The sequence below is a fragment of the Thermobia domestica genome, chromosome 12 (genome assembly GCF_964235325.1).
Source record: "Thermobia domestica chromosome 12, izTheDome1.hap1.1, whole genome shotgun sequence".
Lineage (NCBI taxonomy): Eukaryota > Metazoa > Arthropoda > Insecta > Zygentoma > Lepismatidae > Thermobia > Thermobia domestica.
Window position 1 is genome coordinate 210,186,442 of NC_137465.1, and position 20,098 is coordinate 210,206,539.

Here is a 20,098-nt window from a genome sequence, read left to right on the forward strand (position 1 = left end):
GTTTACTTGCTGGAATTACACTTCAAACACACAATTGCGTTCAGTCGTTCTTTCAGGAAAAATGTTCCGGGGGGCACATTTAGTATTCCGGAGGGGGGTCACTGCTGGTACTATTCTATTTATTATTATATTATAGACGTATTATTTTGGTCTCCTCCGAGGGGGCACTCTGAGAGCTCTGGGGAGGCCCGTGTTCCCCCAAAATCATCTCTGGAAGAAGCAGTGATTGCGTTGATCCGTTGTGTTCTTTTGGCTTATATTGAAGTTTATTCTCCCCTTATATAGCCACAATGAAAATAAATGACAAATGGCATGGTTGTGAGGGGAGGATTGTTTATGTTGTAATGTCAGCCCCTCCGAGGAAATGCGTAAGCTCCAATAGGTTCTTTTATTTCGCAGGGCTCAAACTTCCCGGTGGAGGTACATCGCAGACGCAATTTTCCCTGTTCTTGAGGTAGGGCGCAAATTTCCCAGACGCAAAATTCTCGACACAGTTCGAATGACCTCGGAAGACGATATCTTTTTCAATACTTTTTTAATATTCTTTTACTCGAGATTTCTTCATAGCTTCTTATTAAAATACTTACTAATATATCCTCATTTTATTGTCCTAACCAATCAATATGGTTATGTTGTCAGTAAAATATTTAGATTGATCGAGCCTCTGGTGTGTAACCACAGTATTTCATATCATGCCCCCATTAGAAATCTTGGCTAAACGAACCAATATATGTTGCCAATAAAATAGTTTAGAATGATTGAGCCCCTGGTAAATAACCACAGTATTTCGTGACAGACCCCCCCCCCCTCCTTCCTATTACCATATTCTAGCTATGTGCCTGGCTCAGCTAACTCTCTACATTCTTTACCAAGCACACATTTTCTAAAGCGGAAAATGCTCTCTAAATACCTAAGCTCATTATTTTCAGCAGATGCACAAACTGGGTAACATTCTATCTACATGAATGTTATATATGTCGATTACTGGAAACCGCTTCTCGCTATCTATTACCATATTTACTATATAATGATTAACGTTAAAACCGGAAATGGTGGTTTGTACCGCTTCCGGTTTGAATATTACATTCATCAGGGAACTCGATTCTTAACTATTGACTCTGTACATCATGGCCAAAATTGATTGGTAATCCATCAGATAGTTCTTGAGACTGTTTGTTTCACTGACGGACAGAATGAATATATGGCTATAGAGTTTTGATAAACTAAATTCGTTAATGAGTGATGATGGAACAAATATAAGAAAGGTAGGCCTTCCACCGGGAAAATTTTCGAACACAAAATTAGCCATTGAAAACCCACATGTCCTGGGTTAGAATACCATAGATGAAAACTCTACCACTGAGTCATCAATCACCCGCTTATTAGTTTTATTAATTATTATATTAATATAAATTAATGAATGCCTGCTTATGTTAATTATTGAACAATTACATTGTATACTTCGTAAAGTCAAAAATTATAAATTTGTATTTACTGTACATACAGTGAGCGCAGAAAGTGTTCGTACACCTATGCTATTGAAACGAGAATGCCTGCGAAAAAGAAACAGAAAATTTAAGTGAAAACTAAGCTTTATGAATATATCAATAAAGAACCACAAAGACAAGTTTAATGGTCAGAAAGTAAATAAATTCCGTAGAAAATGTATAGAGTAGACGCAAAAAGTGATCGTACACCTGACGTAACGAATACGAAACAAAGATACCACAACTGGGGTTCACTAGTATTCACCTGAGTATACACCTCTGTATAGCATGACGAGTAACAGAATGAGTTTAGTTGTGAATAGGAGTGAAAAAACTGCACGGTGGGCTGTCGAAATGGGAAGCAACCGAACAGAAACAAATGAGGAGACAAGAAAAGTAATTATTAAAGTGCATAAGAAGGGTAAGTCTTTGAGAAAGATAGCAAACCTCAGGGGCAGATCCAGAGGGGGGCGATCGGGGCCATCGTCCCCCCCCCCCACAAGAGGAAACTTTCTTATTTTATATATAAATAAACCCATCCATAACAAGTTTGGAGCTCTTAAAAGTAGCAGTATTACTGCCGACCGCCCCTTCCCCAGAAGTCCGTCCTGGATCCGCCCCTGTATAGAGTAGCCACAATCGAGTATTTTCCGCTGTATGTTTAGAGTCGTTGTCTTGCTGAACAATAAATTGTTTTCAAGAACCATCTTCTGCGCACTAGTATGGAGATATTCCTTTAATATGTTAATATACACTTTGTGGATCATCACTCCATCGATAAGGTGGAGACGACCCACTCATGAGGCACTCATACAACCCCAGACGAGCACGGACCCTCCTCCGTGTCTTACTTTAGGGACGAGATTTTGAGGATTCATCTCTGTATTCACCTTGCGCCATACCATACGCCTCCCATTGGACTCGATAAAATTAAATTTACTTTCGTCCGAAAATATGACCCTATTCCAGAAAGAAGCCTGATCCCTTATCTTTATACTCTTTTTCAAACTTTAGTCTCTTTATACGATTTGTCTTGTTCACCCAGAACATTTTCCTGGCTATCCGACCATGATACCCTGCAAATATTCCGCACTGTACTGGCTGATACTTTAACACCGCGTGTTTCCAGATCCGTTGCCAATTGCACAGCACTACTTTTTGGAACCTTTTTTCTTTCCCTAATAATGTAACGTTTAACTTGTTCACTCAACACTCTTGGTCTTCCAGTTCTTTTTATTATTATTATTATTATTATTATTATTATTATTATTATTATTATTTTTATGGTTTCGCACAGTGATAGAAACATTATACATCGCAATTATTGTTTGTACTGTTGAACGAGGCCTGTCTGCAAGGTTTGCCAGAGGCGGATCCAGGACGGACTTCTGGGGGGGGCGGTCGGCGGTAATACTGCTACTTTTAAGAGCTCCAAACTTGTTATGGATGGGTTTATTTATATATAAAATAAGAGTTTCCTCTTGTGGGGGGGCGATCGCCCCGATCACCCCCCTCTGGATCCGCCCCTGACTCTATAATACCTTGAAACAGCTTCGCACACCACCCCAATCCCCAGACATGAACCCCATAGAACATCTATGATCTCTTCTGGAGACAAGAATCAGAAGGCACAGCTTGTCTACTAAAGAAGGCCTAAGAAAAGCTATTCAAGAAGAATGGGACATAATCAGTGCCGAAGCTACAGAACTACGAACTACTACAGGTGAAATCAATGCCACGAAGACTACAGACAATCATTAACGCACAGGGTAATCCCACAAAATATTAAATAACGTAATATACTTTATAAGCATTAATTCAATCATAAGTGTACGGTGACTTTTTGCGTTTACAAAAAAGGAATTCTCTCTTTTCTTCTGAACAAAACAGTGATTGTCTTTGTTTGGCCTTTCTCTTGTATATAGAAATAAAATGTATGAATGTGTAGTCTTAATTCTGGTTATATATATATTTTCCACCTCCCATTCTCATGCTAGCTGTTTTCAATATAAAGTATGCACGGTGTACGAACACTTTCTGCGCTCACTGTAGGCATGTTGACAATAAGCGAATGTTATTAGAATATTTGTTGAGATTTATTTTCCTTCACTGCCTTTCGCCTGGTTAAAAAGTAGTTTGCAGTGCTTTGGAGCAGCTGCAGGTGAGAACGCGATAATGTTTGAGACATACCGGCGACTTTTTTGTGTGTGAAAATAAGACCTTTCTCATAAAGTAGTAAATAACTGCAGTAGCAATTGTCTACGTAAATGATAAAGACATATCCAACTACAAGAAATTAATACAGTATATATAGCCTATTCATTATTGTGTTTCTCTTTTAACAGCTACTAGCTAAGGATGGCCAATTCCAGAATTTTTACTTTCCGGAATCCGGAAAGTAAAATCGGAAAAATTCCGGATCTCGGAAAAATTCCGATTTTTTTCTAAATTCCGGATTTTTTCCGAATGTCGGAATTTTTCCGAAATCCGGAATTTTTCCGAAATCCGGAATTTTTCCGAAATCCGGAATTTTTCCGAATTCCGGAATTTTTCCGAAATCCGGAATTTTTCTAAATTCCGGAATTTTTCCGAAATCCGGAATTTTTCTGAATTCCGGAATTTTTCCGAAATCCGGATTTTTTTCTGAATTCCGGAATTTTTCCGAATTCCGGAATTTTTCTGAATTCCGGAATTTTTCCGAAATCCGGAATTTTTCCGAATTCCGGAATTTTTCTGAATTCCGGAATTTTTCCGAAATCCGGAATTTTTCTGAATTCCGGAATTTTTCCGAAATCCGGAATTTTTCCGAAATCCGGAATTTTTCTGAATTCCGGAATTTTTCCGAAATCCGGAATTTTTCTGAATTCCGGAATTTTTCTGAATTCCGGAATTTTTCTGAATTCCGGAATTTTTCTGAAATCCGGAATTTTTCCGAATTCCGGAAAGTAAATTTTCCGATTCCGGAAAACAAAATTTCCGGAATCCGGATTCCGGAAAATTTTGGCCATCCCTAATATATATATATATATAGTCTGTATAAATCATGTTTGTTCACAATTTGGGAGCTTCAGTGAATTTTATTTTTCAATTTGACAAAGATTTTTATTCGCAGATGGAAGTTTTCAGGTTGATAATGCTTATTAATATGTGTGAATGTATAGCAGCGTAAATAGTTGACCGCTTACAGTAGTCATACGAAACAATAACTTTAGTTGCTGTTCATGAACTTGCACTTTAAATATATTAACAGGGTGGAAAAAAATCATGATTTTTTTCAAAAAAATCATTTTTGTTGATTTTTTTGATTTAAATCAAATCTTTTTCTTCGTATAATACAAGTCGCGAACTGAAGAAAAAACATTAAGAATTAGTATTAAATGTTAATTATGTCATTTAAGTGAAAGTATTGGGTTTTAATTTTGAATTAATTCCCAATCGTTAACCTATTTCAATCCCAAACAATGTTTCTTAAGCATTAAGGAAAAAGTACAACAATATATATCAACATGACACTTTTCTTTTCACGAAAGTTACTGATATTTGGCAGAGGCATATTTTTAAACAATTGGAACTGGCTAGCGGCAGGAAATACATATAAAGTACGTAAATTTTGCCTAAAATTAACTAACTCACTCTATGACCTATGGAACCCGGAGGTTCAATGCCATGTTCACAAAAGCTCTCCACTAACTTCTATCCTTAGTCAACTGGATCCAGTTTTTACTTTGTATTCCTATTTCTGCGAGATGCAACTTAATATTGTCCTCACATCTGCGCCTAGGCCTTCCTAATGGTCGTTTTCCGATTGGACCTCCAGTTAAAACTTTGAAAACGTTCCTACTTTCTTCCATTCTCGCTACATGTCCTGCTTACCTGAGCCTTCAAGATTTGATGACCCTAACAATATTTGGTGAATGGTATAAATTATGCAGTTCCTCATCATGAAGTTTTCGCCATTCCTCATTTCCGTTCCTTTTGGTTCCGAATATTAGTTTCAGGATTTTATCCTCAATTACTTTCAGTCTGCGTTCTTCCCTCAGCGTAAGCGACCATTTTTCACAACCATACAGCACAACAGGCATAATTACCGTTTTATATATTTTAAAGCTTCAAATTCCTCGACACAATTCGCGACGATAAGAGATTTTGAACTGAATAATAACACGAATTCCCTGCAGGAATTCCAAAATAAAAAAATCAAGATGATCAGTTCCAGAAGAAGAAACACTTGTGATTGTTTAAAATATGCTTTATGTAACGTGAAAAACAGTTCAAATGCGAGTTGTCCGTGCATTTAAGACATCGATACATAGCAGGCACGTTTTTATACTTTTCTGTTGGCTATTTTATTTCCTCTGACAATTTTTCCTGCACAGGCGCGGCAAATTTTCTGCGATCACATCGCAGATCGCGGCAATGGGATCAAGTACGGTATCCACTTTATCAAAAGTATTATTCGATATTTTAACGCATCCAAAATTTGTCGTATTACGATCCCGAGGAACTTCTATGTATTTAGTACATAAATTTCGCCCAAAATTTTAAAATCTAATTTTTTGTTTGTTTGTTTCGGAGAGGGGATCGGACCCCTCTAAATACGCCCCTATTATCTGGAAACAAACAAATAGACGTCGACACAAAAGAGTTTTCATCTTAAATGTCCATGTGATTTCACCGTTGGAATAGATATTTTAAAACCCTGTGTTACAAAGAGAAGAAAGCAGGGTTCACCCGTAACCCGTTCAAACGGGATTTTCCCTGATCGTTCCCTACATGATACTCGTTTTCATACTGTGCTTACATACATTTGAGTCTCATTGTATTATGATTATCTTCCATAATCGAAATAACAGAAGAGAAACGGGATTTTATTTACTTTCACTTTAAATTAATTCATTTCGGAATTTGATTTAAATCAACGATTTTTATTTAAAAAATCAAGTGATTTAAATCTTGATTAAAATCGTGATTTAAATCAGACTGATTTAAATCAATCCACCCTGTATATTAACAATAGGGATAACTACTCATTATGGTATTGTTGTAAATTGTTAAAAGGTAATTGTATTAGGAGACTGGCAAACATTCACTTACCTGCTATACCCTCCGTTCCAGTAGGATATTGAAAAAGATTCCTGGGAAGTGCTCAGCATCATGAAAGATGTGCCAGGTATATTCTGCCAAATTGTTTTTCCATTACACAACTTCTCATTTATTTCATTCCATTTTAATGATTTTATTTGTATTCACTGCTTTTAAGTTATTCTTATATTTGCCTAAACTATGAAAGTTCATGTAGCCTGAATTGTATACCAATTGACCAATACATGAGATTCCGATTTCGATCCGGTAGATCTGCTTGATCGAGGTAACTACTAGTTTAGTATATTTTATGAACAAATAAGATTTGTTCGAAGATAAATCTCAGGTCTTTGACTTATCCGTGCCTTGCGATAAACTCTACGGTACAGTCCTTGAGACTAGCCACAGGGAAGACTTTGATGGTGGAGTAGTAGTTTGATCCTTGTTTAAATAATGACTTCCCAATCATTTACCGTTTGTCCCGAAAATGGATATGCAAATACAATTAATCAAATTATATGTACCGGTACTTGAAAATACGTGTAAGATATCGTCGCATGAAAGCTAGAGGAACGTAACTCCATTTTTGTAGGTTTACAGGCGAGAGGACAAAAGTAATTTTTCTTTGGAATGACGTGTTTTTAATAAGATGGTAATTGAACAACGTTACAACAGATGATCGACAAAGAGAACTGTTCTAGGTGGCTTTCGTTCCGTTTACACCAAGTGGGGCTTTCAGTATTATGTCCAAACATGAAGAAAACTAAAACCGCATTTTTGGAGTTACGTTCCTCTGGTTCTCATGCGACGATATGTTCTGATTATTTGTATCAATATTTAGACGGATTTCTGCTTTCAGCATGTGAATAACTTGAGACGTGTTCTTTGAAGAAGATAAGAATGAGAGCTATATACTAAAACTTAGTATATGGTTATGAAAATACTGCTGATGGGTGCTATAGAGTGTCTAACTAGAATATGAACGATGTTACTTTGTATAACGAAGTTTTGTATCTCGAACAGTTTGTCCGAAGACACTTGTCAATGGCATCTGAAAATATAAACTTAGCGTGTGTTAAGTTTTTTTCTTGTGGAGCGCATCTGAGGAAGGAGACTTAAGATGTGTGTTCAGTTTAGCAACAGCAGAAAACTGTTGGAACTTTAAAAAAAAATCATAATACAATGTACAGTCCTCAGCAAAAAAAAGTGCAAAATGAGCAGGTAAGTTTGTGAAACTACGCCTAACAGCGCAGAGAATCAACATAACGTCTAAGTGGCACGAATCACGCCAGGAGAAACCTCTGTATCTTCCCCTGCACTTATTTTGGAGCAAAAGACTTCGTCGTTTCACAAACTTACATGCTCAGGTTGCAGGTTTTTTGCTGCGGACTGTACGACGATAACATGTATTCATTACTTTTATTTAATATGTTGGCCGAAAATGTTATTTTATCTGGCAATAACCACGATTTAGTAGAAAAAATATAAAAAAGTCATGGATTATCTCTATTTGTAAATGTTTTATGTTCCTGCCGCTAGAGATAAATGTGTGTTTATACTTTGTAATCCGGTTGCTATAGTAAGTTCTCGTTATCAAGGTTTTGTTTATAAATAAGAATATAATTCAGAAAAACGCCATATAAGTTAGACGAATATAGAATTGCTGAGAAGCAATTATCAATTGTTTGGAAATATAGTGCTCCTAAATGATCAAAATCTTGTCTAATTATTTGAATTGCCATCGTAGTAAGTAGCAATCATATTTTATATGAGTGTATACTACGATAAATCTTTAAGATATTCCAACTGCTGGGAGGCGTTATATATAAGTGTAAGACCTCATGATTTAAGAAACTAGTTTGGTTAAAGGCAGAAGGTTCTAGATCACGTGGTCATAATTTAGGTATAGAGCGAATATTATCGATATAATCTTCAGTTTTGTCAAATATCGTGAGCAAAGTGTAACAATAACTGAATTACGTTCACGTGTTAATATTATTTCTAAAGCTGAACATGTGTTTAAAAATTTTATTCTTTCGAATCAACTGTTCTATTTGTGTTGTAGGAAAACGGTTCCATGGAGAACGTATGTCTGTTCTTGAACTTGGCCAATGACCCTACCATCGAGAGAATTATCACTCCTCGTTTGGCGTTGACTGCTGCTGAGTTCTTGGCCTATCAATGCGAGAACCACGTGTTGGTTATCCTTACTGACATGAGCTCATACGCTGAGGCTTTGCGAGAGGTATCAGCCGCCAGAGAGGAAGTGCCTGGCCGAAGAGGTTTCCCTGGTTACATGTACACTGATTTGGCCACAATCTACGAGCGGGCTGGACGAGTTGAAGGAAGGAATGGTTCCATCACACAGATTCCTATCTTAACTATGCCTAATGATGGTAAGTCTTGTAGTGGTTCTTTAGCGATTCTGTTCCCAAAGAAATCAGTTATATACTTGTTACGCTCAAAAGTGAGTAATGGTCTTTTTTCTGATACAACTATATTGTGCACACAATGTGATACAAACTGTTTCTTAAGTCTATCAGTAAAATACCAGTATTATTTTTTTAAAAAAATGTTATAAATGAAGTAAGTCAGTTCTCATGAACTTACCCGTTATATCCACTGCGGGATCTATATTTCAATATGAATTTAAAAAGTATGAAATGCTTTGCAACAATTTGATCTGAAACTATTCCGGAGATAATAAAAATGTGGTTGAATTTGATGTGTTTAGTGGCGTTTTATTTTGAACTTCTTTGCGTCTATAACATTACAACAATATTTGTGGTAAGTGTAATTACAAGTTCTCGGAAGTACATAATTTTAAGCAGTACTTAACTAGTATTTGTCTCAAACTTTACTAGTATTTGTCTCAGTTTGAGTATCAAGTTGATGTAAAGGGCATTGCCATCTTCATCTATACAGTTGGATGATGTACTTATCTAAGAAGGGTTTCAAACTGAAGGCTTTTGAAAAAAATATCAAATTTCCAGCCCCGTGTATCTTTGTTCCTATTCGTTCGAGATCAGTCGTAGGTACTTTGGTTATACATTACCCCTCTCTCACTTGCGTTATTACTGATACAGAGTGCGTAAAAATTTGCATGTTTGTGATACTTTAACGTTCTTAATTTGCAACATTGAATAAGAAGTATGATTTTATAAATTTCCTTTTAGCATGTAGATTTGAAATAGGTAACAACCTGACGTAATGGCATTTGAAGATATATAATTTTATATTGAGTTGGCAACACTGTAACCCGGAGGTAATACAGAATATCTCAATGTCCCCTTGCTAATGTTTGCATGGTACAGTATTTTCAGGGATTTTTGTCGTGTGAAAGTTACAAAAGTATACTAAAACATTATTCACCATATATATAATACAGAATCTCTTGGCCTTTTTTTCTGCTGCGCTAAAGTGAGCAAAGTTTACGAAATATAACGCTCTTGTTACTTTCAGATCGCTGCCTTGCTTAATCGATCATGCACATGTAACAAAAATTGCTACCATATCTTCTGAGTAATAAAATAATGTAATAGAATAATATTCATATTGTAAGATAAGATGAATTTAAATTATTTTGTGGAAAAAAATATAGGAAATAGATGGAATTTTCATTCTTATAATGAAAGTTCGAAATTCGTTAGAATGTGTTTGTAACAAATGTTAAGTAGGGGAAAACGAAGGAACCTAAAAATAACTTCACGATTCTGAACGTCTCATTAGTGGGGTTTGTTCCACCGACATTTTACTCTAGTTGTGAAGTAAGGATCTGTTTTATTTGAAATTTCTTCTAATAAAATACTCGTAGTGTTGTACGTACGTAATATTATATCCTTTTACTAAGGAGTAATAAATACTGTTTGTTTCAGATATCACTCACCCTATTCCTGATTTGACCGGATACATCACTGAGGGGCAGATGTACGTAGACCGACAGTTGCATAACAGGCAGATTTATCCTCCAATCAACGTATTGCCATCCCTTAGTCGATTGATGAAATCTGCTATTGGTGAGGGCATGACTCGTAAGGATCACGCTGATGTATCCAATCAGTTGGTAAGTTTTCCTTTGTCAACTTAAAACTTTTTAGGAGAAAATCGAGGATGTTCGTAGTGTGAAAGTTAACTTATTACTTTGAGGAACTAATATTAACATTCTAAGTTCTGAAACTTTTTAGTTCTAGTTTAGTATTTAAGCTACACTCTGTTACAGTGCCTCGTTAAAGGTTTCCACTAACTTCTTTACATTTTTATAACTAACTCAAAGAAAAAGTGTTGAATGAACTAATTGTTCCTTTCAGCATATTTCATATAATGCAGAAATTTCGGGACTCGGCAGTTTTTGACGTTAAGACTTGGAGATCCTACCACGAAGAAATTAAATGCAGATTGAAAGCAGGGCATTTGTTTTATTATTCGGTCCAAACTGTTGTCTTCGTGAATTATGTCGAAGAATTTGAAGCTTAAAATATATAACGATAATTATGTCTGTTGTGCTATATGGTTGTGAAATGTCGTCGCTTACTATCAGGGAAGAACCAGCTGAAAGTATTTGGGAATAAAATGCTCACGTGAATATCGGACCCAACGGCAAATAAAAAGTGGCGAAAACTTCGTAACGAGGAACTGCGTAATTTTTATAGTTTGCATGACATTGTTAGTCATTAAGTCTGAATCTTGAGTAGATCATGCTGACACAGTCGAAGAAAGTATGAATTTTAACTGGAAACTCAATCAGGGAAAAACTATTAGGAAGACCTAGGCACAGATTGGAGGACAATGTAAGAAGGATCTCGGATCCAGTTGGACAATGGATCCAGTTGGCTATGTGCAGAAGTTAATGGAGAACTTTTATGGATACGGCGTTGAACATTCGGGTTCCATAGGTTAGACTTACGGATCCAAATTTTTGGACGGTCTTGGAAGCAGTCAAGCGTCCATTTAATGGCACATTTTATAGATTTATAGCTCTTGTCTGCATCAGTTTTTGAAGTTCGTTATTTATTGTATTTTAATTTATTCATTAAAATTCAAAAAGTAAGGACTAGCATAGGGTAGTTCTCCAATTTCGATACTGGCTTAACACCAAGATTTTTGTTCCTTAATAGTTCATTCGCACACTATTCGGTTCACACGGGGTCACAGTTTAGGAGTTTACTTTGTTCCAGATTTACTACAAGTGGTTTTCCAGGTAATAAATACTTGTAGCTTACGTTGAATGATACTCAGATGCATAGAAGTGGTATCATTGGAAATATTCAGTTCTTTATTGTTTTCGATTTCAGAGATGATAAATTTACCCTTCTCTGTAAATTTAGGAGTGTAATAAAGTTCGTCATACACTGACCGTGTATGCAGAGATTTTTTTTTTCCATGTGATTTCGACCCTATTTGATATTTTTCTAAATAATTTCTCTTTTGCTGCTGTTACTTATCTTAAATAAAATTTGCTTATGTGATTTTGCATAAAATATTTTAAACAAGTATTTTAAATTGTAATCTCCAAAATGAACAAAATTTTAATGATCAGGATGCTGTGTAGATAGGTAGAAAAATCTTTTTGTATAAATAAATGTCATTATGCGCCCTAGTGTTGGAGGAACGTAGTCGTTCAAACTTAGGTAAATAGTTTGTGGTTAGTAAGTTATTTCTGCAAATAGTTCTTTCTATATCATGTAAGCTGTTTGAAAATTCGTGTGAAGACTAAACATCCTTAAGTAAAGATGCCTGAGTCTAGAAGTTATTTTAATCGGCAGACTGTAGTTATGTTTCAAGAATGTACTAACGTGGATGAATAGTTAAGTAATATCAAAAGAGAAATTACTTAAAACAGAAGAGTCTCGAAATTATATAAGAAATATTTCTGGATACAAGGTCAGTACTTATTTTTAAGCAATAAATATTGTATCCTATAGTTTTATATCACGATAAACTGATTACCGTATAATACTCTAGTGGCTTGTAGACTATTAATTCAAATAAAAAAATATTACACACTGTTTCATTTAGGAAAAGTGGAGGCAAGGCCATTTGTTTGTGATACTCACTGAGTATTTTCTGACTCTCCAGAAATGGAGGATGCGCTGCCTTGCTAGAAGATCAAATCTGATAGTTCTGTTGGAAGTACGGCAGAAACAGTCTATCCTGTCCAGATGCGGAATCTCTGATTATTTCCTTATCGAAAAAGGAGGGACGGCACACTTTTTATAATAGTGCAAGACATTTACGTTGAGTTCCATATTTGTGGGCTAGCCGTTCTCCAGATTTCAACGTTCACTCTACCAAAAACTAAAGTGGCTTAATCACTAACCAATGATAATAATTCACAAAGTTGGCTGTGGGATGTCCAGTTCTTTGCTAGCGTAGACTTGTGGCCTTTGTATGAAGATTGCACGGATCAACTGAACTGTTCTACTTGTGCAGAGTCGGTCTCTCTGAAATTGGACAAATGTTTTGCCCACCGGTGGATCTTCATCAAACTTCCTTCGAAAAGTGAATTACACATTTACAAACCAATAACAGGGACACGGTGGCTCAGTGGTAGAGGGCTCACCTCTGGTATGTGGGGTTCCTGGTTCTATCACACGCCAAATCAGTTTATACTAAAAAGCAATGTTCCGTTGTCTCTCATTCTCGTTCCACCAATTTTCATAATTATTCGTTTTCATTAATCATCCTTGTCGTTTATCCTAAAGGAGATATGCGTAGGACGTAAAACTAGAAATTTTATTTAATTTCACTAACACTTATTGACATGAAAATTGGACACAAAACTTCCCTCTCCTCAATGGCAACAGTTTCTCATATCGCTTCTACCAGTGAACTATATAACTACGGGGGAATTTTACTAGCCTTGGAAAAATTCTCTAGTTTATCTTTATATTGAAACCTTCGTTATACATCTATGTAAGTTTCTGACCAGAAACACAATTTATAACAACTGTATAATATAGGCGTTCCCACCTCAAAAACTTTGTAGAGATGGCCAGGCGTTAAACAATAAAGTACTATGTATTTTAAATAAAACTGTCCAGATTCCTTTTTAGACAAATTTTGTGATTTTAATAATTATTTCTTCCTCTGGCATCCTTGATTGTATTTACTTTTGCAGTATGCTTGTTATGCCATCGGCAAAGACGTGCAGGCGATGAAGGCTGTAGTGGGTGAAGAAGCCTTGACGGCTGACGATCTCTTGTACCTGGAGTTCCTCGCTAAATTCGAGAAGAACTTCATTTCTCAAGGTATGAAGTGACTTTGCCTCTAACAGTTTAGATGAGAAACATGTCAGGTGGGAAAATAAATGTGGGTAAATAATCATTAGATTAACTAGAAACCTGTAAATAATAAATGTTAAAATGGTAAATGCTAGTAAGTGTTAGCAGAGTATATTAAGACTTTGTGATGTAACGAATTTAGTGCCAATATGTTTAGCCAAGCGAAGTAATATCAGTAACTGCTTCTGCTCGCTTTGTTGGTTGCCTGATACGCAATGGACACCAAAGCCAAAGAACTCGTATATCTTAATTGTCCATAGCTATTGCATGATTTAATAGATACGGGCAATTAGCTATGTGAATTCTTGAATTTTGGTGTTCGTAGTACATCGACCGACTCCTGAAATTATTTAACTTCGATAAATACATTGGCTCATTGTGCATCACTGAGAATAATGTGGCAGACATTTTCTCAGTTATATTTTGAAGCTTATATCACTAGCTTTTGAAAATATTCGTAAGTTTGTGTATTGGTTCCTTTATTTCCTTTCATTGATTTTGGAATTTCAGCAATGAATGTAAATATTTTCCCCCACATATTGGTGATTGGAGGTATAATATGGAACCTTGTTTTTACTTGGATAGGAAAAGAATGGAAGGTTTACGGACCATGGCACACAGAGACCGTAGTACAGGTATCGCTTCTGGACATCATTAAAAGTGGTTTATGGTCTCAGATTAAAACATGAGATGATTATAAATATCCAGACTGTCTCGAGTTCAGTTGTTTTGCGTGGGCTTAAGTCTAGAACAGAATGTAGACTTAATACACAGTGAAAAAGTGAGTGACTGGATCGGAACTCGAACCCGAGATCTCTAAAATACCGTGGCAATGCGTTAACTCAACCCAGTCCACTTCCAATCTCTCGAAGTTGTTGCTCTCTACTTAGACCACATGGTTTGTACTAGGGATGGGCAAAACCGGTTTCTATAAAAAAAGTTTCTAGAAAAACCGAAATCCGAAAAACCGACATTTCGGGTTTCTCCAAAAAACCGGTTTCGGTTTCCACCGAAACTGGTTTCGGTGAATACTTTGGAGAACTCATAGAACTATTTCTGGGGAAACGGAATGTGTTTCTGGAAAACAACGAAGAAAACCGAAACCGGATTCGGCGAAAACCCGAACTGGTTCTGGAGAAAACCGAAAACCGGTTTCAGTGGAAAAACTCAGAATTCAAACCGGTTTTTGAAAATTCAAACCGGTTTTTGTTTTCCTAAAAAACGAAAAACCTGTTTTTGTGCCCACCGTTAGCTTGTACCACATACTAGCTGTTGTGCTTAAAGAATTGTCCATACATTGAGAACACTTTTGACGGTTATTGAATTCTCACCAACAGAGGATCTGATGTGTAAAAGAAAAGTTTAAATCTGTTGTTTCGTGTTATATACATAGGTGCGGATCCAAGGGGAGGGCTATACCCCCCTTGACGTTCAGGTGTATATACTGGATAAACTGGGCTTCAATCCTGCTTTATACTGGATAAAGCGGCAAACTATAGTTTAGCCTCTCCCTTGATCACATCCTGGATCCGCCACTGTATATATATATAGTAGACTTGCGTTATTTTTTGAATTTTTGCCGTTAAAATTATTTAAAATGTTTTATGAAGCAAAGGCTGTCAATGTAGACATTGCTGATATCTCCCCTTGGTGAATTTTTCTGGCGTATGACAAGTCCTGTTTCATTCGCCTTACTAGGAAGTCAGTAAGGAAAAGTAAAGATATGTAAGAAAACTGGAGAGAGATTGACAAGTAAGATTATAAGGATCACGTAGGGAAGTAAACTAATGAGCAGTTATTTGCGAACATAACTCATCCATCTTACGAATTCAATTTTGAATACAAGTGAAATACGCAAAGTCGTAAAAAAAAAAAAAACCTTTGTTCGATTTTTTTTCTGACCAAGACTAACTATTTAATTGCTATTTAAACAGTATTTAGTTAGTTTTTATTGCGCCCAATGTGCTGATTTAGAGCTGTGTTCATAATTTCGAACCTAAAAGCCGACCCAACACAGTATTTCACATTCTTTTATTGTAGGTCAAGTTCTGTCTACAAGCAAACTTCGATTCCTATGGGATGAGTTCGATGTATGAGTTTTTCAGAAATATGACCCAAAATTACTCACAACTCGTAAACTGAAAAAAATAATATATCACTCTTATATAGCAGATGAAGATGTAGCTCCATGCAAAGTTTAATCCCGACCAGATTAGTTCGGTTGAACTGGTGCAACATGTAGTGTCCTTCATTTTCCAGTGAAATATCAAATTAAGAACGAAGAACATATTTTCAGTGCGTGTTATATACATTTTTTAAAATACTAAAATATTTTAACAAAAAAATATATATGCCAAATTAATAATTCTTAATAGGAGTCGGCCCATAATTATGTATGTGATGTTTGACTGACTGGTATTTATAATTCTGCTCAAAAAACTATAGCAACGCTGTGTAGCCTGTGAGTGGGGATAACGGTCAATGGACTTAGAATCATTAGTGTGCCATACCAGTGCGAGAATGGCTGAACACATTCCCGAACAATTGGATCGTCGAGTGGGTCTGTGGAGTGGCCATCTGATCTCCCTATCTAATACCACCTAACTTTTTTCTCATGGGATGTTTTAAAGGGCAAAGTGTGTAATCACATGCACAATTTGACCTAACCACAGGGAAGCTATCACAGAAGAGTTCCACAGAATACTAGTACGGGTCTGTCAAGCTGGTTGTGTTGGATGATGCATTGATGAACCATACCATAGAGAACAGATTAAAATTCTTAAGGAAAGGTATGGGAGTACTGTTTTTATGTTCAAGTTGCGTTGCTAGTTTCTTTACCGCAGTCTTTAAAACACATAATAATAATAATAATAATAATAATAATAATAATAATAATACAGGATGGCGTCTAATTATTAATAGCTCAGAGAAAAGTATACATACTATGAAACGACAAAGCAATTGTATCCAAATTGCCTTTACTGGGTCATTAATCTACACGTAGCTAGAATACTGCTGCACACCGTAAGGGAACAAGAAAGACATCAAACATTTATTGAAATTTTGATTTTTTTTTTTATATATACAGGGTGTTTCAAAAGAACACCGACGTTTGGGAGGTGATTCCTGACACCAAGATAAGACAAAAAGTATAGATCAACCTGGGTGCATAAATGCTTCCTTTCGGAGTTATAGCCTGCCAAAAACTTGAAAAAATGGACATTAAAGGTCCATAAGCTCCAATACTACGGGACCTATCGAAGTCGGGTCAAGACTTCACTTAGGAACTAACGTGCCCTATCCAAATATCCATGTTTCATAATCCTGCGGTACTTCAACAATTTTTATAGATGGAGTTTGGTTACGGGTACATAATTTGAAGTACTCATCAACTACCTCTATAAAACTTGTTGCGGAAGTATTTCAGGATTCTTAAACATAGATATTTTGATAGGCCACATGCTAGTTCCTAAGTAAAGTCTTGACCCGACAACGGTAGGTCCCATAGTATTGCAGCTATGGACTTTTAAAGTTCATTTTTTCAAGTTTTCGGCAGCCTGTAACTCCGAAAGGAAGCATCTGTGCACCCAGGTCGCTCTATACTTTTTGTATTACCTTGGTGTCAGGAATCACCTCCCAAACGTTGTCAGTGTTGTCTTGAAACTCTCTCTCTCTCTCTCTCTCTCTATATATATATATATATATATATATATATATATATATATATATATATATATATATATATATAAATATAAAATCCTCTACCTCCGTGTAGGAAACTTTTCATTTTCAAATAAAAAAAGCATTTTATACCTCGGCAAATCGGAATTACACCTATGAATTTGCACAGGCAATATGAAGCAAACTTGTTTCCGTACAGTATGTAACAACCAGTCTTTTGAGAAGTAATACGGTTGATTTAACATCCCTATTGAATGACACAGAAAATCTGGTCTGTAGCCGTGCAGAGTCAATTTATGTAACATGCTCTAATTATTTCCATTTCTTAACAGGAAACTATGAAAATAGAACGGTATTCGAGTCGCTGGACATCGGCTGGCAGCTGCTTCGAATTTTCCCGAAGGAAATGTTGAAACGTATTCCCGCCAGTACTTTGGCAGAGTTCTACCCAAGAGATTCCCGCCATACTCAGAATAAGTAAAGGAAAAGTATAATGTTTGTTTCCCAGTGGAATTATCTTGTTAATGTAGAGTGTACAGTGTAGTATATAATGGTAGCTTATACTTCATTACAGAAGAAAGAAAAATGCATATAATAAAATGTCTTGTAAATGAAATAATAATGGCATTCGTGTTGTACAGCAGTATATTGATCTCCGTTCATTTTTGAGTAATTTTATTTGAGTTTTTGTAAAGGAGGAAATAATTTAAAGTGTTCCTAAACTTTGTTAATACATAATTATTCTGAGACATTTCCAGAAAGACATTACCGCTTCATTTTGTGTATTTTGAACATTGTGTAATATAGATTGAAATAAGTTTCGTTATTATGAAGAGGGTATCTACCGTACAGAAAGTAAATACAGTTCTTTTATTGGTAACTTACATTTATAACAATATTTGTGCATCTGTGTAGGGCTGTGCCTTTGTGAAGAATAATAGTAAAAGAAATTTAATTGGTTTGTGAATATCTGCTGCGATTGGTCGATTTCATGAAACTATATTTTTGTGTACTTTGTTTTCAGATTGTACTTATTGTTAATGCATGTATAATGTGATTGTTGGAAAGAAGAAATATTATAAGGGATATTTTTTGTTTGTAAGCATGTGTTGAAGACTGACTCAATAATTGAGCATTTAAAGTGCATTGAACATTATCAGGTGTTCTCCCTACCTCCTGGGATCAATAATAGTTCTTCGATATATTAGCAATACTCAGATATATCTGTACACTTACACATTATGTTGAGTAACAATTTTTAGCTTTTTCATTTTAGGAACGAAGAAAAAAAAAAACTCATAGTACCCTTTCAATAGTGTCATAAAGATTTTTTTCTCGTGAACATTCCAATATGAAGTTCTAGTGAATTGTATTGATTTTAACATTGAATCATACAAATCGGGAACTTATATAAACGAAAATTCATCAAAGCACAAATGTAAGCTAAAATAGTTTCTACCGTTCAATATGCCTGCAAAGAACAAATGTTAATAGACATTACACTGTTTTTGTGATGTGAACAGTTAGCATGGACATATTGTCTTACCTAAACAGTATTTTTTTTTTCTTTTATTGGTTAAATTATTCAAATTACCTTTGTAGTTCCAGTGAACATTTAAATTGTCGGGTGTTAAGAAAGTCTGTGTAATGTATATGGCGTAGAAGAGTGTCAGTTACAGAAATAAAAATTGTTGAATTGTCTGTTATAATTGTGGTCCTTCAAGGTGGCTATCAAGTATGCAGCGAATAGCGGTATTGTTTTGTTTACGTTTGACTAGGGTTGGGCAACACATTTTTCAGAAGCTTGGAGGGGAACTGGAAGGTCATCAAGAATGACAGCACTGCCTCGGACTTTGCCATGTGTTAATTTTTGAAGTTTCAGGCATCATGTATTGAATTAACGGGGAGTATGGCGTTCTGTCAGTCGTGATGCCACTTGAGAGTAAGCTACTTGAATGAAAGAAGTGGCGATAAAGAACAGTTATGGCTATGGGAATGGCACATTCTTTAACTTGAAATGTCAGCTCAATAATCCGTAAATACTCCCTACCCTACTTTCAATTTTAGTAAATAAAGAATGTAAAATAATTTTAGAAAGGGAGTCAGATGGATTTACAGAATGCGTTAAACCAACTGCTTCTATATATTTTCTTATACGCTAGAAATACGAGTGCGCAATGAGTTTCTTCATAACTGTCGGGCACTCAGGCAAGGTTTAGCAATAAAATTCCAGGACTGATATTGGTACTCTGTAACTAATATCAGAAAATTATCATGCGGTGATTAATGCTGCAGTATTCTCTTGCAGGACATCTGAAGATTTGCTAGACCATCTATGCCTTCTAAACATCGGTCATCGAACCTTGGTTTCCATTGTTATGGACTCTTACGTTGAACAAAGAGCGAACTAGTTTTGTTGTAAGTTAGGGAAATCAACCACAAAGAGTTATGATCAGAACTATTTGCCGCGGTAATGCCCTATCTTATGGTCTCGTGTTTGAATGGTCCGTCCGATTTCGTAATAGTTCTACTTTCTAATAATCCCAGAAGTGGGCGTCTGTCAACCAG

The 20,098-nt window shown here is 35.8% G+C and overlaps 1 protein-coding gene across 1 annotated transcript in view; it reads left to right on the forward strand.

The window, feature by feature from the left end:
* LOC145667011 (V-type proton ATPase subunit B) overlaps positions 1-19,239 on the forward strand; it is a 39,719-nt gene extending 20,480 nt beyond the window's left edge. Inside the window, exons 6-9 of the mRNA XM_081734693.1 lie at positions 8,635-8,965; positions 10,445-10,632; positions 13,687-13,816; positions 17,863-19,239. Of these exons, the coding sequence (XP_081590819.1) occupies positions 8,635-8,965; positions 10,445-10,632; positions 13,687-13,816; positions 17,863-18,011 (798 nt within the window). The 3' untranslated portion in view covers positions 18,012-19,239. The remainder of the gene's footprint in view (positions 1-8,634; positions 8,966-10,444; positions 10,633-13,686; positions 13,817-17,862) is intronic.
* Positions 19,240-20,098: the final 859 nt, after the last annotated feature.